This window comes from Diabrotica virgifera, chromosome 6, assembly GCF_917563875.1.
Source record: "Diabrotica virgifera virgifera chromosome 6, PGI_DIABVI_V3a".
Classification (NCBI taxonomy): domain Eukaryota; kingdom Metazoa; phylum Arthropoda; class Insecta; order Coleoptera; family Chrysomelidae; genus Diabrotica; species Diabrotica virgifera.
The window spans coordinates 137,955,485-137,980,836 of record NC_065448.1 but is presented as its reverse complement, the minus strand read 5'-3'; the positions used below and the strand labels follow the sequence as shown (position 1 = coordinate 137,980,836).

Below are 25,352 nucleotides of genomic sequence, written 5' to 3'. Positions count from 1 at the left end.
ACCAATTAATTCTGCCATATAAGTACTATTAATTTATGGATTGCTGCAAAAAGTTGATCACCACATTTTTTATACATTTCCGAACTGATTTCAACGATTCCTGGGACTTTATGGTCTTTGAGTTTTAGGATGGCATTTGACACTTCTTCTCTTGTTGGGTCTTCACTGTGTAGTTGATGATGTAGATTTTGTTGATTTTTATGTTGTAACCTCCTTCAATATCGTTTATATTTAGATGTTCGCTGAAATGTTGTGCCCATCTTTTAAGAACTGAGTTTTTGTCTTGTAGAATTTCACCGTTAGTGTCTACAAATTTTTAATCGTGGTTTAAATTCTCGACGGCTATTGTTTAAGGATTTATAGTATTTTCTCGTTTCTCTTTTATCAAATGAACTTTGTATCCCACTGAGAGTGTTCTGTTCGTATTCCCTCTTCTTACGTCGATGGATACGTTTTTCCTCTCTTCTAAGACGACTATACTCTTCTTTTTTTCTCCGTGTACAACCTGCGTCGATGGTTTTTTTGATATGCTGCGTTTTTTCTATTTGTGGCCATTTCGCAATCATGATCACGATCATGAACTTTGTCTATAATTATTGTATCTATTTATTATATCATATTTCCAGTAAAGTTTTTCTGTTCCAGTAGAATGTTTATAGTCGGTTTGTATTTCAGGTTGTTCCCAGGAGGACAACAAAATGAAAATTATGGAAACCTTACATTCGCCTCATAAAGGACGCCACCAGGTTGAAGGAAAAATATTAAACAAAAATTTGAAAGTTGAGACTGGAGACAGACTTTACAAATGTGAAATTTGTTTCAAGCAATTTACTAAAAGATCTCATTTAAAAGTACATTTGCGAATACATAGTGGAGAAAAACCTTATAAGTGTGAAATTTGTTTTAAACAGTTTAGTGCAGCACATAGTTTGAAATATCATGTAAGAACCCCACACTGGAGAAAAACCTTATGAGTGTGAAATTTGTTTAAAGCGATTTGCTAGAAAAGGTCATTCGAACAGACACTTGAGAGTTCACACTGGAGAAAAATCTCATAAGTGTGAAATTTGTTTTAAGCAGTTTGATCACAAAAGTAACTTGAAACCACACATGAGAGTGCACATTGAAGAAACGCCTTAAAAGTGCTAAATTTGTTTTAAGCAGTTTAACCTTAGAATTACTTTCAAAACACATTTGATACTGCACTCTGTAGGAATGCTTTATAAGTGCGAAATTTGTTTCAAGCAGTTTATCCGAAAGAATGGTTTGAAAAGTGATTTGAGAATGCATACTAGAGAAAAATAATGAGCGATCAACAATTATTTTCATCAAAGCTATCTGAGCAAAAAATTACGTATGTCTTGTTTTAAACTGAATTTGTATCATTGGCTTATAAATTAAGTTTGATTAACATTGTAAAACACAAAACTTTCATCAAAAATAAAAAAAATTGACAAAAATTATAAGTAATGATAATAAATAAATCGAAGATGTTGTATATGTCCACCGCCAACATAGCCACATAACGTAATTATTCTTCTCATTGAGTCTATAACATTCTATAGGACCCACGACAATAAGTCTGATTATGTATCCTTTGTCGAAACACACCTGGCTTATGAGTTACGCTTCCAGTTTCTCTGTAAACATTTACAATGCGACGAATAGTTCTGCAAAACATGTCATAATGAACCGCAACATTGGGAAATTCTTTAACAAAATCTTTAATCTTCATGTTCAAGAAATGTGTTTTAAGAAGTTCTGTCAAATAGGCAAAATGAAACTAGCAGTTTACCACAAAGAGTTATTTGAAAAAACATTTGATAGTGCACACTGGAGAAAAACTGTACAAATGTGAAATTTGTTTTAAGCACTTTAGCCAAAGAAGTAGTTTGAAAAACATTTGAGATTGCACACTGGAGAAAAATCTTTCAAGTGTGATATTTGTTTTGAGCAGTTTAGTACAGCAGATAACTTGACAGTACATTCGAGAGCGCACACTGATAAGAAAGCGTTAAGGCCTAGTTTGTCTGGCCAGATCGGCCGAAATATTTCGTTGATGTAGCACGAAAAAGCTCGCTCTATCTCAGGGAATTATTGTTCGTGTTTTTTTTTTAGATGAAGAGATAAATCTTTGCTTATGAGGAGCTTTTTCATATTGTTAAATGTTGTTTTACTTCTTTCTATTCTCGCCTTAATTTGTGTGCCCTGTATATCTATAATTATATTTCCCGAAAAGTTTTTCTGTTCCAGTAAAATGTTTATAGTCGGTTTGTATTTCAGGTTGTTCCCAAGAGGAGAATAAACTGAAAATTATGGAAACCTTACATTCGCCTCATAAAGAAGGCTGCCAGGTTGAAGGAAATGTATTAAACAAAAATTTGAAAATTGCGATTGGAGACAGACCTTACAAATGTGAATTCTGTTTCAAGCAATTTACTAAAGTGTCTCTTTTAAAAGTGCATTTGCGAATACACAGTGGAGAAAAACCTTATAAGTGTGAAATGTGTTTAAAGCGATTTGTTAGAAAAGGTGATTTGAAGAAACACGTGAGAGTTCACACTGGAGAAAAACCTCATAAGTGTGAAATTTGTTTGAAGCAGTTTAATGAAGCACATGGTTTGAAACTTCATTTGAGAGTGCACACTGGAGAGATGCCTTATAAGTGTGAAATTTGTTTTAAGCAGTTTAGTCAACAGGTTCATTTGAAAACGCATTTGATGTTTCACACTGGAGAAAAACCATATACGTGCGATATTTGTTTTAAACAGTTCTCTCGGAAAGATCATTTGAAAACACATTTGAGAGTGCACACTGGGGAAACACCTTATAAGTGTGAAATTTGCTTAAAGCAGTTTTCTAACAAAAGTCATTTGAAAACACATTTGAGATTGCACACTGGGGAGAAATCTTTCAAGTGTGATATTTGTTTCAAGCAATTCAGTAGAGCAGATAACTTGACAGTACATTTGAGAGCGCATACTGGTGAAAAGCGTTTCACATGTGAAAGTTGTTTTAAGTCGTTTAGTGCAGCACATCATTTGAAAGATCATATAAGAACCCACACTGGAGAAAAACTTTACAAGTGTGAAATTTGTTTAAAGTTATTTACTAGGGCAAGTTATTTTAAAGCACATTTGCGAACACACAGTGGAGATAATCCCGAGTGTGAAATTTGTTTAAAACAATTTACTACAAAAAGTGATTTGAAAACACACTTGAGATTGCACACTGGAGAAAAACCGTACCAGTGTGAAACTTGTCTTAAGCAGTTTAACCAAGCAAGTCATTTAAAAACCCATTTGAGACTGCACACTGGAGAAAAGCCTTACAAGTGTGAAATTTGTTTTAAGCAGTTTTCTCGAGTAGATAATATGAAACAACATATGGGGATACACCGACAAAAAACCGAACAAGTGTGACCCCCTCCCCTCACACTGTTCTGTGGCACTTTTAGGCCAGTAAAAGACCGTTTTTAGTGTAATTTTCAGGGGCAACTCCGAATTGCATGAACATTTTACTACAAGTTTTACTATAAACGTATACAGTAATCCCTCTTCAACCGAGGGGGTTACGTTCCGAAAAGAAAGGCGGTTGGTGAAACCGTGGTTGGCGAGGGATCCACGATCCAAAGAAGAATATGACATAAGGTAAGTACGCCAAATTGCCATGCTCCTAATATTGCCAGTCCCCATAAATTTATTAATTTGTCCCTTGAGTCACAGATGGCCATGTAAGCTCAAATATCGAATTAAAACAACCACTCTAAAAACGTTATAGTTGGAACCAGTCAGTATTGTGTTCACGGCAAAGCAGCGTGTATTTCGTGCGATTTGTTTATAAAAACGTGGTAAAACTGTAATGATTGTTATAAGCTTGGTAATACCGATTATAGAAGGGTGAGAACGTTATCAGGTAGGTACGTTCAAGTACTTTATTAATCCATATTGTGTTTAATTAATATAAAAGAGAATAAAACATAAATCGCCATTTTTGTTCCGCAGTAGTAATGATCCTAATATTGCCACATGAGATAGTTCCTAATATTGCCATGGCAATATTTGGAACCTAACATAAAAATTTACTTTTTATTAATAAAACTTTCTTTTCAACAGAATGCCGAATAGAAAGAGAGCCATGTGGTCTGAGGCGAATCTCGTTGCAGCGTTAGAAGCAATAAGAGCTGGAAGCAGTATAAGCCAAGCTTCATTACGATATGAAATACCTCGAACAACACTTGGACTACATTATCGCAGCCAAAATTTGGTTAAACGACTTGGAAGGAAAAGAAGTTTTGAACAAGAAAGAGATCTAGTTCGCAGAATTCATAAACTAGCAGAAGTGGGCATGCCAATAACCAGTAAAATAGTAAGAAGACGTTTATTTTCGTATGCGATGATAATGAACATTCCTAATCCTTTTTCTGGTACATCTAAATTAGCAGGAAGGAAATGGCTGAAATTATTATTTGCAAGACATCCCGATGTGGCTAGAAGGAAGGCTCAGCAAATGAATCCAGCAAGAGCACAGAAAATGAATCCATTTATTGTAAAGGATTATTTTAAGAAATTGGAGGAAGTATTCATTAAATTGGAATTGTTTGATAAACCTGGAAACGTTTACAATATGGACGAGAAAGTTTGCCGTCTAACGTCCATAAACAGCAAACCGTATTGGCCAAGAAACGTGCTAAACGTATCCACTTGACAGCACCTGAACACGGTGACAATGTTAGTATTGTGGGTTGTGAAAATGCCCTGGGGCAAGCCATCCCACCGTTCATTATTTTCAAAGGAAAGAGATTGAAGCCTGAATGGAATGATCATCTACCACCAGGATCAACTGTAATGATGACACAGAAAGGGAGCATGACAAATGAGGCGTTTATTTCATGGCTAGCACATTTTGCAAAGTATAAGGATACAGGACCCACACTCCTGATATTCGATGGTGCAAAATCGCATCTGGACATAAGTATTGTTGAAGCTGCAGAAAATTATGGTGTTACTTTATTTTGTCTTCCAAATAACACCACGCATAAACTGCAGCCTGTGGATAAAGCATTCTTAAAAAGTTATGAGTCTTTTTGTGATCAGTGATGTTTTAAATTTTTTGATAACTCAACCTGGGAAAAATTTAACAAAATGCGATTTGGTGAAATATTTAGTAAAGTTTGGTTAAAAGCGATGACACCAGCTAACATCATCTCTGGGTTCAAAGCAACTGGAATATTTCCTTTTAACCCAGACATCATACCTGAATTAGCATTTGCACCCAGTCTTAAAACGCATATTGCTATTATAACCACTAGACGTCGACGATAACAACGTAAATAAGCCATCAACTTCTACAGTTGATGAAAACGGTCCCTGCACAAGTGGAATAAGTAATAAAAAAAATTAACAAAACGTCTTCATTTATATAGCGAGTCGTCTCATTCTGAATCAGATTTCAGTGTTCATGATAGTACATCTGATGATATAAACAGCGAAGATGAAAATATGGTACCATTCACACGCGAAAAAGTTCCAGAACCAGACATTTCTTTTAAAGGTATGGACTTACTAATTTCGCTCCTAATCAAGATAACTGCTACAAAGCGAAAACCAGCAATTAATAACAAAGCTCAAGAAGTTACGAAGGATTTATTTTCCACAGCGATAGAAAAACCACCCAAAGGTAAAAGTAACAACGAACCTTCCAAACAACAAGAAAAATCAAAAGACAAAAACAAAGAACAGGAAGAAAGGAAAATAAACAAACATCAAAAAGAACAAGACAATCTGAACAAAGAAAATAAAGAAAAGAAAATAAACAAGAATTTCAAAAGTAGTGAATCATGGTTCTGTCATATATAATGTAGACCGCCAGGCTGATATGAGATTATGTCTTGCATGTGGCCAATACGTGCATAAAGAGTGTGTGGGTCTAACTAAACATGATATGATAAGGATAAATTCATATGCCCCAATTGTTCTCAAAAATAGTCAATGTCTCACATTAGTTTTTTAAATGTTAAGGTTCAATATTATTACTTATTTTTATAAAAAAAATACCTGTTCCTTTTATTGCCAGTACTGTGGCAATATTAAGGATATAGGTTCCAAATACAGTACAACCTGCCATATCCGGACCTGTCATATCCGGACCTCCCCATATCCGGACGGTTCTACGCCGTCCGGATCTACCGAAATCTACCGAGAAAGGCAGTCTTGCTGTTGGACAACGCACTAAAAGAAGAACTAAAAGATGACGAAATAATGTATTATAGAAACTATAAAACGTGTCTATCGACGAAAGTTATTGACGGCGTTGATTACTGGAATGTATGAAGGAGAAAACGTTTCAGAGACTATAAAAGAAGTAGTGGTCTTGATATCCGGATCGGTCTGTCGCCATATTGATCCGGATATGGCAGGTTTGACTGTATTACCAGTTGGCAATCGTTTTAAAAAAAAAGAAGAATATATATTTTTTTGATTGTTTTATTTTTATGATTGTTTATAAATTAGACTATAAATATGTTTGTTACTTGTTTAATAAATTTGCAGGTTATTTCAAATCAATTTTTATTTAATAAAAGACAGTAAATCTTAGCATGGCAATATTTAGCTCACTTACCTTATAATCCCAATAATTTGGATACGTATATTAGTACATAGAAAGAAATATGATGAAATTGCATATCTGTGAAATAGTATTATCATATCAACAAAAATAAAGACGCTGAGATCAACGTCTACATTCGCCGGTATTTTAAACCTTCCGAACTATAAACTAATTGCCGTAGTACATATTACTACTAAGAACAAGCGCCAGTGGCGTATCATGAGTAATTTAACGCGACTGGTCAAATTATAAAAAATATATAAAAATAAAATATTCTCATTAAAGATTCAACAGATATCGCAACCGCGGTTGATGAGTCCGCGGATAACGAGGGATTACTGTATATCAAATAGGTTAGTCGTAAGAAATGAACGACAGATTGAAGCAAGTTCAAAAATATTGCTGACAATGAATATTGTATATTTTGACCTACCTGAAAAAAATTAGCATTTGTACTATAGTCACGATTTATGTACTTAAATATATAGACGAGCGGCAGGCACCCCCAAAATGACCAGGTACTGACCACGGAGAGGTGAATGGCCAATTTTCGTTATACTGTATGTTTTTGATAGTGCTGAAAACAAAAATGAGGTTTCATTTTGAATTTTATGTGGGGGAACATTGTCAAAATCGCAATTTTACCCTAATAATAAAAAAAATGAAATCACGTTTTTTGCGTTTACCTAGCCACAACTCGTTACATTTTAATGTTTTTTTTTCTGAAATTTTTACAGTATATAGTTCTAACATTTGTGAAGACAACGGAACCTGTTTCAAGCTTTCAGTCTTATTCTCATAAAGATTATGAATTGTTTAAAGTAAAAGTTGCAGATTTGTGCATTGCAAACTCTAATCGCAAAAGTTGAGTGAAGAAATTTGAAATTTAGCTTTTTAATCACGTTTATGTTAAAATATAGAGTACAAAGAAGTTTTCTGGAAAGTTTTAGGACAAAATGTTTTGTAGAAAAAAAAAAATAGTGCAACTTTTAATATCGACATTAGAAATTCACAAAATAACGCTTATTTTCCGAGATACTGACCATGGGTGGTGAATGGCTAATTTTGGTCTTACGTTGTTTTTGACAGTGTTGAAAACAAAAATGAAATTTATTTTAAATTTTATGTGGGGGAATATTGTATAAAAAAAATGAAATCACGTTTTTTGCGTTTAACTCGCTACAACTCTGGTCCATTTTAATATTTTTTACAAAAAAAATGTTTTTAACAAAACTAATGTATATCAAAACCGTCTATAATTTAAAATTATTTTTGATTATACAGGGTGAGTCAGAACGACGGTACGAACCAAAGTTGTGTTTTTTTTTTAATGAAACACCCTATATATTAAATCATTTTTAAATATAGTTTTTAAAAATATGAAAAATTTGTATAAGGTCTTATAGGCCCAAAGTTAATAATTTTCGAAATATTTACATTTTTATTGAGAAAAATGGTAATATTTATAGGGCTGTGGATTATGTTTCCAAGGTAATAATAATTTAAGTGGTAGGTCAAAGTTTTTGTAATATAGTGTCATTTTTAAATAATTTAATATCTTTTACTTATAGCCATAAAATATAGTGTAATCACTATTTGCGAATACAACATTTTCTCAGTTTTTTTAAATGGAACACTCTGTATATTAGCATTGCATTTTGTAGTAAATATTACAACTTTTCTTTTGGTATAAGGTTGTATGTACATAGCATGTTTGGTTTTGTAAATATTTAAAAAAGAACTATAGATTTTACGTTTCGCGGATATTTTATATCCGCGATAATTTTAATTGAAATTTTTTTGTAAAAAAAATTATAATCTGATTTTAGAAACATACACTAAAATATCAAAGATGAAAATAAAAACGTAATTAAATATGAAAATAAAACGTATGCAAGTGCAACTTAATTGAATTTAATAACTTTAAAATTATGTTACAAAAAATATTTTACCATACTAATAAGTAATTAATATGGATAAATTAATAATAAATTAAACAACCAATTTTAAAATCTACTCTAGAAATTTTTCTACCCTAGTAACTTTATTGTACCCAATTTTGTTAGTTAAATTGTATTTATGAGTAAGATCGGTTAATAACTTTTTAATTTACCTACATCTTGAGAACGTATAAAGTATGCTTTAAAACAAAGGAACGTTATAGAAGTATATTATTATGAAGTAAATAAGTACATAGTATCTATGTAGTCGTGTCACAAAAGCTGGTAATAATTTCCAATGGTTTCGCCCAAAACAAGTGTCATATCCACCAATTGTTCGGTTGAAAAATTAAAATTTAAAATATAAAAAATTGTTACAAAAATTTCAACTACAAAAGTATTACCAGCTATTGTGACACCATTTAATACTATTTATATTAATAAATAATTTGGCTGATACATTTAACATTCATTTGTTTCAAAGCATACTTTATAATTATTATGTTCTCAAGATGTAAGTAAAAAAAGGTAAATTAAAAGTTTAACTGATCTTACTCGTAAATACAATATAACTAACAATAATTAATTTGGTACAAGAAAGTTGCTGTGGTAGAAAAATTACTAGGATAGATATCAAATTTGGTTGTTTATTTAATTTAGTAACTAATTTATGCATTCATTAGTATGGTAAAATATTTTTTTGTAAAATAATTTTAAGTTATTAAATCAATTGAATTGTACTAGTATACGATTTATTTTAATCTTTAATTACGTTTTTATTTTCATATTTGATATTTTAATGTATGTTTCTAAAACCAGATTATAATTTTTTTTGCAAAAACAAATTTAATAAAAAATCCGCAAAAACGTAAAATCTATAGTTTTTTTTTAAATATCTACAAAACGAAACATGCTAGGTACATACAACTTGATACCAAAAGAAAGGTTGTAATATTTACTACAAAAGGCAATACTAACAATACTAACGTACAGGGTGTCCCATTAAAAAAAATAGAGAAAATTTTGTATTTGCAAATAGTGATCACACTGTATATTTTATGGCTATATGTCAAATTTGTTAATTTATTTAAAAATAACAGTATACTAAAAAAACTTTGACATGTCATTTAAATTTTTATTGCCTTGACAGCCTAATTCACATCCCTTTGAATATTACCATTTTTCTCAATAAAAGTGCGAAATTTATTCCAAGCGGTTTAACCCATTAGCGCCTACTGTACTCATTTAAGTACAGCTGCTATTTTGAAATACCAGTTCCATCCACAATAAAATAGTTGCAATTCTTAGTAATTACAGGAAACTATGATTCAGCCGGTTTGTTAGGTTTAATTTATTGTTTATGAAGTCAGCACATGTGTTTTTTATTTTCTCGACATCGACTTTGTAAATTTACAGTAAGCTTCTCTCATTTACTTCTTTTTACCATCAAGAGGTTTACGTTAATTTGTAATAAGTTTAGTAAAGAGTGATTCATTTTCCAGAATTTTAATTATAACGTGATTTATTTGTTGCTAATATTAGGTGTACTCATGTGAGTACAATGGGCGTATGGGAGTATTTTTGATATTTTACAATTTTGTAAGGCATCTCTAGATGATTTTGAGAATATTAGTATTCGAAATGTCTATGGAAAGAAATACGAAGGTTTACATTGAGGGTGATAACCTTACAGAAGGAAATTTGACACTACCTAAAGACGTTGTAATAACATTGTCTTCAGACGAAGACTTACGCCCGGTTTCGTAATCAACTGAACATTAACTAAAGTTCACTTTAAAGTTGACATTTACCTATATGAATTGCATTGATAAAGGTACCAACTTAAAATTTAAAGTCCACTTTAACTGATTAAGAAACCGAGCGTAAGACTACTTAGAGGATGTGCCATTGGAACTGTATGTAAAACGATGGTTAACTCCTGCTATGACCAAAGTGGATGTTTTTAACTTGCTTTATATAAAAATTATTATAAGTCCATTCTAGACTTAGTCCATCTAGACCTTCCGGAAATTATCTGCCATTAGTAAACATGAAGGAGGACACTTTCGAAAAAAAAAAAAACAATTAAGGTGTGCTCATTGTTATCAAAGAGCCAGATGAAGTTGTTGAAAGTCGAATATAACTCTTTTTATTGAGAGAGACTGTTTTAAAACTTTTCATTTAAATTATTTTTTCTGTTACATCATTTAAGACGCTTTAGTGCCCAGTGTACTCATTTGGGTACATAACTATATTTAAGTAATTCTAGTTTTTTCAAACAGTTATATTTGAAGTTTTGTTAAAAAATATATTACTAATAAATACCTAATGCAAAATGTAGTAATTCTTAAAATTAGATATCGTGGGCGCTAATGGGTTAATAGAAAGAATGGTTTGAAAAGTCATTTGAGAATGCACACTAGAGAAAAATAACCAGCGATCCACAATTATTATTTTCATCAAAGCTATCCGAGCAAAAAATTACGTATGTCTTGTTTCAATCTGAATTTGTATAATTTTTTTTTATAAATTAATTTTGATTAACATTGTAAAATATAAAAAATCAACCAAAATCTTTAACACAGAACTTCAATCAAAAATCAAAAAAATGAACCAAAATATAAGTAACGATAATAAATAAATCAAAGAAGATGCTGTATTTGTCCACTACCAACATCGCTACATAACGTAACTATTCTTCTAATTGAGCCTATAACATTGTATAGGACGCACGACAATGAGTCTGATTCTGTATTCTTTGTCGAAACAAACCTGGCTTATGAGTAGTTACGCTACCAGTTTCTCTGTAAACATCTACAATGCGACGAATAGTTCTGCAAAAGACGTCATAATGAACCGCAACATTGGGAAATTCTTTAACAAAACTTCAATCTTCATGTTCAAGAAATATGTTTTAAGAAGTTCTGTCAAATAGGCAAAATGAAACTAGCAGTTTACCACAGGAAGTTATTTGAAAAAACATTTGATAGTGCACACTGGAGAAAAACTTTACAAGTGTGAAATTTGTTTTAAGCAATTTAGCCAAAGAAATAGTTTGAAAAAACATTTGTATGATATTTGTGTTGAGTAGTTTAGTACAGCATATAACTTGAAAGTACATTCGAGAGCGCACACTGAAGAAAAGCCTTAAGGCTTGGTTTGTCTGGCCAGATCGGCTCGAAATATTTTGTTGATATAGCACGAAAAAGATCGCTCTATTTCAAGGAATCTTTGCTTATGAGGAGTTTTTTTCATATTGTTAAATGCTGTTCTAGTTCTTTCTATTGGCTTAATTACTGTGCCCTGTATATTTATGACTATATTTCCAGTAAAGTTTTTGTGTTCCAGTAAAATGTTTATAGTCGGTTTGTATTTCAGGTTGTTCCCAGGAGGACAACAAAATGAAAATTATGGAAACCTTACATTCGCCTCATAAAGGACGCCACCAGGTTGAAGGAAAAATATTAAACAAAAATTTGAAAATTAGGACTGGAGACAGACTTTACAAATGTGAAATTTGTTTCAAGCAATTTACTAAAGTATCTCATTTAAAAGTGCATTTGCGAATACATAGTGGAGAAAAACCTCATATGTGTGAAATTTGTATAAAGCAGTTTGCTAGAAAAGGTGATTTGAACAAACACTTGAGAGTGCACACTGGAGAAAAACCTCATAAGTGTGAAATTTGTTTTAAGCAATTTACTACAGAAAGTTACTTGAAACAACATTTGTTGGTGCACACTGGAAAAAAACCTTACAAGTGTGAAATTTGTTTAAAAGAATTTACTACAACAACTTATTTAAAAGCACATTTGCGAACACACAGTGAAGAAAAACCCTACAAGTGTAAAATTTGTTTTAAGGGATTTATTCAAGCAAGCAATTTGAAAACTCATTTGAGATTGCACACTGGGGAGAAATCTTTCAAGTGTGATATTTGTTTTAAGCAGTTCAGTAGAGCAGATAACTTGACAGTACATTTGAGAGCGCATACTGGTGAAAAGCCTTACACGTGTGAAATTTGTTGTAAGTCGTTTAGTGCAGCACATCATTTGAAAGATCATGCAATAACCCACACTGGAGAAAAACCTCACAAGTGTGAAATTTGTTCAAAGTTATTTACTAGAGCAACTTATTTTAAAGCACATTTGCGAACACACAGTGGACATAATCCTTATGAATGTGAAATTTGTTTAAAACAATTTACTACAAGAAGTGATTTGAAAATACACTTGAGAGTGCACACTGGAGAAAAACCGTACAAATGTGAATCTTGTCTTAAGCAGTTTACCACAGGAAGTTCTTTAAAAAAACATTTGATAGTGCACACTGGAGAAAAATTGTACAATTGTGAAATATGTTTAAAGCAGTTTACTACAGCAAGTGATTTGAAAAAACACTTGAGAGTGCACACTGGAGAAAAATCTTACAAGTGTGAAATTTGTTTTAATCAATTTAGCCAATTAAATAATTTGAAAAGACATTTGAGAGTGCACACTGGAGAAAAACTGTACAAATGTGAAATTTGTTTCAAACACTTTAGCCAAAGAAGTAGTTTGAAAAAACATTTGAGATTGCACACCGGAGAAAAATCGTTCAAGTGTGGTATATGTTTTGAGCAGTTTAGCACAGCAGATAACTTGACAGTACATTCGAGAACGCACATTAAAGTGTAAGGCTTTTACACATCATGTGGAACTTGTTTTAAACCGTTTAGCACAGCACATCATTTGAAATGTCATATAAGAATCCACACTGGAGAAAAAACTCAAGTGTGAAATTTGTTTTAAGCAGTTTGGCCAAAGAAGTGACCTGAAAAAACATTTGAGATTGTACACTGACGAAAACTCTCACATATCATCCCTACTATTTCCAACTATCGAATGTGAAAAATCGGGTTTTTCAGATTCGATACCTTGTCCTCGCATTATTCGTGATACATCATCTGGCAAATTCTCATTATTGTAGCTTGATTAGGAGCGCGGGAAATATGCTGTTTAAACTATCGAATATGAACATTTTTCCATTTGGTTCACTGCAAACTGACGAAAATGATATACATATTTGATACTTTTGTTTTGTATAAAACTAAACTAATTATACACCGCTAAATGTCGAATGTATCACATTCGTTAGTTTGTGTTGTAATTTATAACAGTTATTCAATTATAATCTGTCAACTGTCGAAAATGCTAAACTGTCGAGAAGAACAAAATTTTGATATCTATAGTATTTTCCCTTGGGATTATCTGGAGCAAATATTTTCTTCCTATTTTCTACATGTATTTAAATCAAACTCTTACATTTACATCTTACATATACAATACAAATCTGCTGTCTAATATTGACCTGACAATTGACATTAACCAAAACTAGCCTGTATGACACAGAATGGAACTAGGAGGTTTTTAGCGATTCGCTCAACACCCTCCCTCGCTAAAAATCTCTAAGACGTAAATTCAATTTAAAATTTGAGAATGATATATATGGTAAACCTTTAGTTAGAATATCGGCTTCCTGACATTTTGTATCGATATATTTCAAGTCTATCTCATTTTTCTTAAACTGTTCATTTACAAAATGATATTTTAAATCGATGTGCTTAACCTTACGATTGTTCTCTGGATTTTTAATAAGAGCAATGCATCCCTGATTATCTTCTAAGTAAGTTATTTTATCAAAATGAATTCCAAAATCCATCATTAATTTCTTTAACCAAATGCCCTCACTCACAGCACTACATAAAGAAACTAGCTCGGCTTCAGTTGTAGATAGTGTTACACAGTTTTGCTTTTTAGTAACCCAATGTATAGTATTCCCAAATAGCTTGAACAAATACCCAGTTACAGATTTCCGGTCATTTACATCATTTCCCCAATCAGCATCCACAAAGCCAATTAGACTTTCATCGTGTTGCCGCTTAAATTCTAATCCCACATGTTTTCTTTAAATATCTTAATACCCTTTTTAAATATACCCAAACTTCATCTGTTGCTTTATCTTGATATCTACTAAAGAAATTTAATGCATAACAAATATCTGGACGAGATGCTAACATTAAATGCATAATAGAACCTATAAGCTACCTAATTGGCTTGGTTGTTAAGGTATCATTATTAGATATAACGATTTTTAATTTTTGGTCAATTGGTAAATTACTACCCTTACATTCTATCATGTTGAACTTATTAAGAATTTTATCAATGTATTTTGAGTGATTTATTTTTAAAATTCCAATATCTCTTTTATATTCTATTTCAATTCCCAAAAAATTCTTAAGCTTCCCCTTATCCTTTATTTCAAATTTCATTAGTTTGCTGACAACTTCATTAATTTTTGTTAAGTGTGATCCTACTATCATTAGGTCATCAACATATATCAGTAAATATATTTTAGTATTTTGTTCAGTTAATACATGCAAACAATGGTCATATAGATCTATTAAACCCTAATTCAATCAAATAATTATTTATTTCATTATTCCAACACTTAGACGATTGTTTTAAACCATATAAAGATTTCTGTAACTTTAAAACTTTATTATTCTTAATAAAAAATCCATCAGGTGGATAAATGTAAATATCCTCATTTAATTTTGCATTTAAAAATGCTGTCTTAACATCTAACTGTCTGAAATGATAACCATATTGATTTCCGATATCTAATAATGCCCCGATAGTTGTTAACCTCGCCACTGATGAATGTATCTCATTATAGTCTAAATTTTCTTGTGCAAAGCCTCTGACTACTAATCTAGCTTTATATTTATCCTCATCTTTCTCTTCATTCATCTTGTAATTAAATACCCACTTGGTATCTAATATTTTGTCATTTGGCCTATCCATTACTAAGTTTTTTTTTGTTCTATGGAATCGAGTTCCCTTTTTATAGCCAGATCCCATTGTATTTTATCTGTCCTATTTCTTAGATCATTAAAGTTCTCAGGAACATCATCAATAAATCTCATTGCAGCAAATGCCATGTAAAGCTCATAATCGTCATATTTTGGATGGGGTTTCACCTGACGTCTGCTTTCTCGGTTATTCTCAGTTTCACTATACCTTTTATGCGTGTTCTCATTCTCCTCAAAACTTTCAACTTTGTTATTTTTACTGAATTCTCAGATTCATTTAATTCATCTTCCAACGTTTCTCCATCGACTTCAATTTCTGTTTTACTTTTACATACCATAAACAAAAAGACAATTTTCCTTAAAAATGACATCCCTCGATACAATAACCTTTTCTTTTCAATATCCCATAACCTATATCCTGTTGGAGCATATCCTATCATTATACATTTATTTGCTTTCGAGTCAAACTTATCTCTTTCTTCTTTTCTTACATGACTGTCTGCCAAACTTCCAAATACTCTAAGATTACATACATTCATTTTCTTGTTGTCCCAAATTTCAGCAGGTGTTTTATTTTCATTTAATGTATTAGCTGTACATCTATTTATTACATAATTTGAATACCATATTGCTTCTCCCCATAATTGTTTTGGTACCCCTAATTCTTAAATAATTGTTCTAGCCCGTTCTACCAATATTCTATTTTTCCTTTCAGCTTTGCCATTTTGTTGTGGCGTATATGGTGTAGTATAGTCTAAAACAACTCCATTATCTAAACAAAATTTTCGTAATTCTCCCGATATATACATATTCACCTCCATTATCGCACCTTAATTTTGAAATTCCAAAACCAAATTTTGCTTTTGCCATATTATAGAATTCTACAAATTTTTGGAAAACTTCATTCTTTTGTTTTATCATATAGGTATACTGCAGTAAAATTTGAAAAATCATCAATAAACGTAACAAAATACTTACTACCGTCATGACAAATTGGAGTGATGGGGCCACACACATCACTACATATTATTTGTAATAACCTCGTACTTTTAGTTCTAGTACCAAATGGCCTTTTTGATATTTTCCCTTCTACACAAGGTTCACAAAACTCAATATTTGATATTCGAACATTTTCTATGCCATTTACTATTTTGTTTTTTATTAAACTTTTAAGATCTGAAAAATTTATATGTGCAAATCGTTTATGCCATTGTAAAAATTCATTATGTTCAGTAACCACATTTTGACATTCATGTTTATCAATCTCAAATGTAATTTCATATAAGTTTCTATTCTATGTCATTTCTATTTCCTATTCCCATAATTCCTTTATCATTTACAAATTTAACTATACCGTCTGCAAAAATTACTTTCATTCCGGACATTTCTAATCTTTTTACACTTAATAGATTTTTTCTTAAACTAGGAACATATAATACATTTTTAATTACACATTTAATTCTGTTATTTTTAACATGACTTATTGCATTTATATTTCCTACCCCAGTAGCTAATAAAAAGTCATCATTATTTGCAATTGCTATTTTAATGGGTTCTTTTAGCATAATTATATCTGAAAAATTTTTCTTTATTATTTACAAGATGGTCCGTAGAGCCACAATCAATAAAAAAGGTGACAGAATTAAAATTAGTATGTTCTAACTCAGTGTCATAGATGCTTTTGGTCAAAAAGGGTACCTTACTTACTTCCCCACACACTTCATCTACTTGATCTTATAATGGTCGCTGTTCTGTAAAATTACTACTTCCTGCTCTATATTCTCCTCTGTGATTGTACCCTCTAGAATTATTATAACCTCTTCTGTAGCTTCCTCTGTGATTGTACCCTCTAGAATTATTTTGATTTCTTTGCATACCTTGATAGTTTTGTGTCATTGCAGGTTGATGGTTTCTTCTATAATTTTGGTCGTCATAATTTAAGTGAGCTCTGGTATTTTCATTTTGTGTATTTGTACAGTACTTCTTAATGTGTCCGGGGAATCCGCATTTGTAACAAGTTACATTCATAGTATTAAACGCTGCCTGATTTTCAACTGGCTCATAACTCTTTCTTCCTAACTGTTTTTTCTTCTTCGCCCTGTAATTTCTTCTTCACATTTTCATATGTTAGGTAGGCATGTTCTATATTTTCAATAACTGTGATCACTGTTTCATAAGATTTCGGGAGTGCCATTAATAGATTACATATTAAGTCTTTTTCTTCGATCTCCACTCCGGATGATTTTAGTTGTCTTAAAATATCTTCAAATTGGGTTAAAAACTGTTGCAGAGATTCGCCTTTTAATTTCATGGTAAATAATTTCCTTTTTAGATATAATTGCCCATGCAACCCTTTCTTTGCAAACTTTTGTTTTAAAACATTCCACATATTATATGCCGTCTTCTGTTCTCGCAATACTTCTAAATGGACATCAGAAACACACTGAACTATTATAGACTTTGCTTTGTTATCACTGCTTTTATGTGCTTTCTTCTGAGGTTCTGTCAGGGTGTTATCTTCTGCATCTATACATTTTTCAATATAATCTGTCACTCCAGCTTCTGCTAATATGATCTCCATTCGGAACTTCCAATTAAGATAATTATCGTTTGATAATAGTTCAATGTTATATGATTTACTGTTCATTGTCACGTTTCTGGATGGATAACCTCAAAACTTTTTTATTCCTTCTTTTATTTTTGTCATCAGCGTCTTGGGCACATAACCTTTTGATATCCATAGTATTTTCCCTTGGGATTATCTGGAGCAAATAATATTTTCTTCCTATTTTCTACATTTATTTAAATCAAACTCTAACATTTACATCTTTCATATACAATACAAATCTGCTGTCTAATATTGACCTGATAATTGACATAAACCAAAAATAGCCTGTACGCCACAGAATGGAACTAGGAGGTTTTTAGCGATTCACTCAACACAAAATGCAAGTGTTTACAATTTGTGCGAATTTTGTTTCAGTATCGCTTCCAAGAAATTCTTGTGAGGCAGTTTATGATTTCATTGTAACGGATTTTCATTATTTGATTATATAGTTATATGGATACTTATAGCTAAACTATAAACGTGATGTTGTCAAAGCCAGAATTATCAAAAAAAAAAAAGAATGCTGCCTTTGGGACGCGGTCCACACTGTCTAATTCCCCTACACTTGGGGGGAGATAAAAAGGCTAAAGCACCAATATTATCAATTTTTACCAACATCTAGTACTGCCAGAGATTGTCTTTATAGAACCTGACGCAACTGAATACAATGACGACAATGAAAACGTTTATGCGTACAATACGTAAACGTACAATAATTTGAGGGCCATGAGTGAATACTTGAGGTATCTCATGACGTGAAGTTCCATAATTAATATATTGTGATTATTTTTAACTTTTATTTATTCTCACCAGGGTCAGAAATTTTTCGTTTATTATAAATTAGTAAATGAAGATAGTTTCTGTCCTTTTGGGATCGGTACTCACCGGAGGGACCGCAGACGTTCGGATACAATTAGCGTCTCTTTGTCTTTGCAAAGACAATGACGTCGACTTTGCAAAGTAACAAGACACTTACTCAACACACACACTACACATGACACTAGGTACCTAACTGCAAAAAGTCACCGTACCTACCATGCCAATGGTCATTAGTTGTCGAGGCATTAGCTAAATAAAAAAATATTTATGTTTTTACGTTTCTAATTACATTAATTTTCTAGCAATACGTAATTTCAAAAAATACCTTTAATAAACATTTTTTTAAATATAATTTTCCCATTATATCCTATTAATTTTCATTTAAATGATTTGTAATAAACTTTTGTAAGAACATTATAATTACAATTATTAAATTTTGTAAGAACATAATTATTTTAATCTTTTTCCTATTTAATTGCGATTGCGAATATGAATTTGTTAAAATTATAACAATATGAACTGTCGAAAATGCCACATTCGCTACTTTAAAAAGAGTCATTTTGCTCTCCTGAAAAATGGCTGGGACGAATGTGAAATTTGTTTTAAGCACTTTACTGAAAAAAGTAGTTTATAAACATTTGAGAGTGCACACTGAGGAAAAACCTCAATAGTGTGTGCGTAAGAAAATTTAAGTTCCTGGGAACTTAGCTATTAGCTCAGTCGGGATAGCATTTGACCTTGCATTAGGAGCTGCCCCAAATTTTATTTTTCTAATCTTTAGGGAGGATCAATATTAGTATAAATTTAAAATCTCGACTGAATTCCACCGTTGCGTTAGCCGCCATCTTGATTTTAAACGAGAACCGTTTTTGCTCAATATCTCCGCCATTTTCAATTTTTTGACAAAAAGTATAAAAACTGAAATTGTTGAAAATGCAATTTTCTATAATTTAATTTATTATAATTTTGTTCGTGCGGTCGATATTTTCCGAGTTATGAGGGGAAAATAGTGACAGTTGTAGCATAATTATTGAATTATCTCGTTTATTATTAGTTTTACAACAAATATTTACCTATACAAAAATGAAGAGAATTAAATTTTGTACAATTTTGATGCCGTTCATTTTTTTGATAAAATCAATATTTAAGGTAGTACTTATGTGGTAAAGGTGCGAGCGTAAGACCTGATTGATTTTGTAGCAATTGTTTTTGTTCAATATCTCCGCCATTTTCAACTTTTCGACAAAAAGTGTAAGAACTGAAATTGTTGCAATTACGATTTACTACAATTTTTCGAGAGAACCAGTGGCGGGTCTACAAGGGGGGGAAATGGGAAAATTCCCCCCAACAGGGACCAAAATTTAAAAAAAATTGTTGGAACATCACGATATATTAGCTGACATAAAACTTAAAATATCGACAGACAAATTCAACCAATAAAACCCGCTAGTTAATAAAATTAAGTGAACTTAATGTATATGTACAGTGAACGGCTAAATTATGGAATATTATCATTATTTCGAGAACCGTCGAGTTTTGAGGGTAATCCCGAAACAGGTCGATTTTTGTTATAAAATACCCATCTTATAACGTACATGGAGTAAGGATGACGTCACCGGTGTGGGTGTAGTGACGTAATCGTTAATTTTTTTTAAATAGAAATGGGTATAATGCGACACCTTATTTGAAGGAGAATTTAATTCTCTATTTAACGACATTACATTTGTAACTAAAATATTTTTTTAAGGGTACAAAAACATTTTTTTTTTTATTTAAATTCAACCAAATTACAACTAATGATTTAATTCATAACGTACCTTAAAGTAACCAAAATATGCATAATAAATATTTTAAATTAAATGTTCGAAATGCCCTCTATCGGTTTCTTGACAATATGCGAATCTACGGACACATTCATCCAGTACATTGCGGATGACTTCTGGAGTAATGAGACTCATTTCATGCCTAATTCTATCTTTTACGTTCTGTAAATTTTGGGGTCTATTGACATAAACTTTTGATTTTATGTAACCCCACAGGAAAAAGTCTAGAGGTGTTAGATCTGGCGACCTTGCTGGCCACTCTATAAAACCTCGTCTTCCGATCCATCTCCTGGGAAAGCAATTATTTAAAAATTGACGTACTTCACGTGCGTAATGCGGAGGGGCTCCATCTTGTTGAAACCAGATATTGTCACTAGGTAAATTTGCATTATTGGCATTTGGATACATGTTAGCAAGGACAGGTATAAGTTGATTTCTCAAAAAAGTTAAATAACGTTCTCCTGTTAGATTTTCTTCAAAGAAAAAAGGGCCAATGATTCTGTCATCGATGATCCCTGCCCATACATTTACTTTCTGAGGATATTGCGTGTGTGCCTCAGTCATCCAATGTGGGTTTTCTTGACTCCAATACCTGCAATTTTGACGATTCACGGTACCATGTAAAAAAAATGTGGCTTCATCGGAAAAGAGGATTTGATTGATGAAACGTGGATTGCCGATACATAAATCCTGCATAATTTCAGAAAATTGAAGCCGGCGATCGGGATCGTCGTCGTTTAATTCCTGGTGTAGTTGAATTTTGTAGGGATGGTATTTTTCTTTTTTTAAAATACGTAATACCGATCGTTGGGAAACTCCAGCATATTCACCCATTTGTGTTGAACTACTGTGAGGATTGTCATGGACATTTAATAAAACATCAAGTTAGTAGAAGAACAAAGCAGATTCTGCCATCAAGATAGGGAAATCAATGTGTTAGAGAGAGAAGTACCTTTCCAATGAGTAAGAGTGAGATAGATGCTGACGTCACAAGGAATCTTCCATAATGGAATCTACCATAGTTATTTTCCGCTAGATGGCGCCACCAATTCGCCATTTTTATTCCATTTCAGTATTTTTAGATGGCGGCATAGCCAAAACGGCACTAAAGCATATCTCCGTTGTTATTGGTCCGATCGTGACATGTGAGGTATCATAGGAAAGGGAAGGAGGTAACGAATACGTTAACACAAAAAACAAAGATGGCGGCATAGCCAAAACGGCACTAAAGCATATCTCCGTTGTTATTGGTCTGATCGTGACGTGTGAGGTATCATCGGAAAGGGGAGGGGGTAACGAATACGTTAACACAAAAAACAAAGATGGTATCATAGCCAAAACGGCACTAAAGCATATCTCCGTTGTTATTGGTCTGATCGTGACGTGTGAGGTATCATCGGAAAGGGGAGGGGGTAACGAATACGTTACCACAAAAAACAAAGATGGCGGCATAGCCAAAACGGCACTAAAGCATATCTCCGTTGTTATTGGTTCGATCGTGGCATGTGAGGTATCATAGGAAAGGGGAGGGGGTAACGAATACGTTAACACAAAAAAACAAAGATGGCGGCATAGCCAAAACGGCACTAAAGCATATCTCCGTTGTTATTGGTTCGACGTGTGAGGTATTGGAAAGGAGCGCGTTGGCTCGTGACGTACAAAGGGATCGTTGGAAAGCGACATGTTACATATACTATATTTTATCTACGACCATAACACAATATGTTATTTAAACCAATCACGTGCAGAAATCTAAGCTTAACGAGTTGCATACTATATTTTATCTACGACCGCAACATATTCGGCATTTTTATTCCAATTCACCATTTTTATTCAAATTCACCATTTTTATTCCAATTTTCCTTGACATTACGTCGAAGAAATCTATCATAGTTTACCTATTAACCGCTAGATGACGCCATTTTTAGTAAATTTTTATTTAAATTCACCATTTTTATTCCAATTCGCTATTTTTATTCCAATTTGTCTTGATACCGATATTACGCTGAAGGAATCTACCATAATTCGTTCTAAATATGATCTCAAATAAAATCCCTTACATAGGATCCTGGACGCCCATATAAAAAGCATGGAAAACGGAAAGTCTACCTTGGACAGAGGAGTCCTGTGATGGACATTTAAGTCAACCTTGGACAAAAATTCAATACAAATTAAATGGGTCAATTCTCTATTAGACATGATACAGTTTAGCTTGGACTGAACTATTCTAAATAAAATTCCAAGAGTTATCACATTCGAAAAGTGTTTTTTGTATTACGAAATAAAATACCAAGATGTTACATATTATTTATTAACAAATTATAATAATTCTAATAATTTTAAAATTGTTTCTCTTTGCAGTTCTGCCTTTTTATTTAAACCTAAATTCATTAGTTCACTAATAATTTTTCGTTTTTGATGCATTTTTTCCTTGTATGATTTTCGTATTGCCATCCCACGTTCACTTTTGTAAAATGTTCTTCTTTTTTCATTTGCTTCATTTTTCCTTCTAATACCTTCCTCACCTCTTTCACACTTGCAGGTTGATTTGACATGTAGTTCATGCTCTGATGTATATTTTTCTAAATTGCTAACGCCTCTGCTCGCTAGGGTAGAAATGTCTTTGCGTATACCTGCACAGAACTTTCCTCTCGAATGTAACCATTCTGATTTAAATACTCTTCTCTCGTAATGGGAGTGAGGTTTACCTAAAAGTCCATCTCCATCTCGACGAAGGGGTTTTTGACCATCAGCACAGGCAATGTATCTCAAAACACCAACACAATGATCCAAACAAATAATTTTTCTAAATGTAGTTTTTGGATGTAGTCTTTTCCCTGCACGTTGTAGTTTCTTCTTGTAAGCCAACATTGTAGATCCATTCGTAAAATGAATTAATGAATGGAGATGTTCGTGTGCAGTACTTCCGTCGTCTGCTACTAAATGACAACGGCAAATGGAATACCATTTTACATTAGGAGCACATGCTAGAAGAGAAAAATCACTCTCATTTAAGAGTAAATGATACCATTCTCTTGGTGACTCTTCGTAATCCTTCGCCATATCCGCCGGAGAAAGAGCATTAATGTCGTTGACACTCAAAAGAGCCAGATAGTCACTTTTTGACAAAATAGACATATTTTAACTAGATACTTAAGAACAAAGAACTGAACTCTGAAAGCTGTCTCACTAGACTAAAAGAGTCCTTACAACGTCGTTAAATTTATCTGCCAGTACAGCTTCCCCCACCCTAATTGAATACTTTACGCATGCGTCATTCACGCGGTCAAAGGTCAAAGTCTCGTTTTCTAGACCTGCAATAATTAACCAAGTTAATCCAACAATTTAGATATAAATTGCAGTTGCAGAACGTGGGGTTGTGATTTAGGTACTGTGTCAGAACAGCAGATCGAAATTGTTGGATTAACTTGGTTAATTATTGCAGGTCTAGACAACGAGACTTGCCGTCACTTGTCCAAGGTAAACTTTCCATTTTCCATGCTTTTTATCTTTACGCATGCGCCATTCACGCGGTCAAAGGTCAAAGTCTCGTTGTCTAGACCTGCAATAATTAACCAAGTTAATCCAACAATTTCGATCTGCTGTTCTGACACAGTACCTAAATCACAACCCCACGTTCTGCAACTGCAATTTATATCTAAATTGTTGGATTAACTTGGTTAATTATTGCAGGTCTAGAAAACGAGACTTTGACCTTTGACCGCGTGAATGACGCATGCGTAAAGTAATCAATTAGGGTGGGGGAAGCTGTACTGGCAGATAAATTTAACGACGTTGTAAGGACTCTTTTAGTCTAGTGAGACAGCTTTCAGAGTTCAGTTCTTTGTTCTTAAGTATCTAGTTAAAATATGTCTATTTTGTCAAAAAGTGACTATCTGGCTCTTTTGAGTGTCAACGACATTAATGCTCTTTCTCCGGCGGATATGGCGAAGGATTACGAAGAGTCACCAAGAGAATGGTATCATTTACTCTTAAATGAGAGTGATTTTTCTCTTCTAGCATGTGCTCCTAATGTAAAATGGTATTCCATTTGCCGTTGTCATTTAGTAGCAGACGACGGAAGTACTGCACACGAACATCTCCATTCATTAATTCATTTTACGAATGGATCTACAATGTTGGCTTACAAGAAGAAACTACAACGTGCAGGGAAAAGACTACATCCAAAAACTACATTTAGAAAAATTATTTGTTTGGATCATTGTGTTGGTGTTTTGAGATACATTGCCTGTGCTGATGGTCAAAAACCCCTTCGTCGAGATGGAGATGGACTTTTAGGTAAACCTCACTCCCATTACGAGAGAAGAGTATTTAAATCAGAATGGTTACATTCGAGAGGAAAGTTCTGTGCAGGTATACGCAAAGACATTTCTACCCTAGCGAGCAGAGGCGTTAGCAATTTAGAAAAATATACATCAGAGCATGAACTACATGTCAAATCAACCTGCAAGTGTGAAAGAGGTGAGGAAGGTATTAGAAGGAAAAATGAAGCAAATGAAAAAAGAAGAACATTTTACAAAAGTGAACGTGGGATGGCAATACGAAAATCATACAAGGAAAAAATGCATCAAAAACGAAAAATTATTAGTGAACTAATGAATTTAGGTTTAAATAAAAAGGCAGAACTGCAAAGAGAAACAATTTTAAAATTATTAGAATTATTATAATTTGTTAATAAA

The 25,352-nt window shown here is 32.7% G+C and overlaps 1 protein-coding gene across 3 annotated transcripts in view; it reads left to right on the top strand.

Annotated features, from left to right (window-relative positions):
* LOC126886882 (zinc finger protein 226-like) overlaps window positions 1–25,352 on the top strand; it is an 88,267-nt gene that overhangs the window by 25,622 nt on the left and 37,293 nt on the right. The window contains exons 2-3 of one of the 3 annotated variants that reach the window (XR_007698808.1): window positions 2,284–3,650; window positions 11,928–12,071. Coding sequence is in view for 1 of the 3 variants with exons in the window: in XM_050654022.1 (XP_050509979.1) it covers window positions 11,928–13,225 (1,298 nt within the window). In the remaining 2 variants the exon portion in view is untranslated. Of the gene's footprint in view, window positions 1–2,283; window positions 3,651–11,927; window positions 15,560–25,352 lie in introns of those variants that run through there. The other 2 variants (XR_007698807.1, XM_050654022.1) reach the window with 2 other exon arrangements.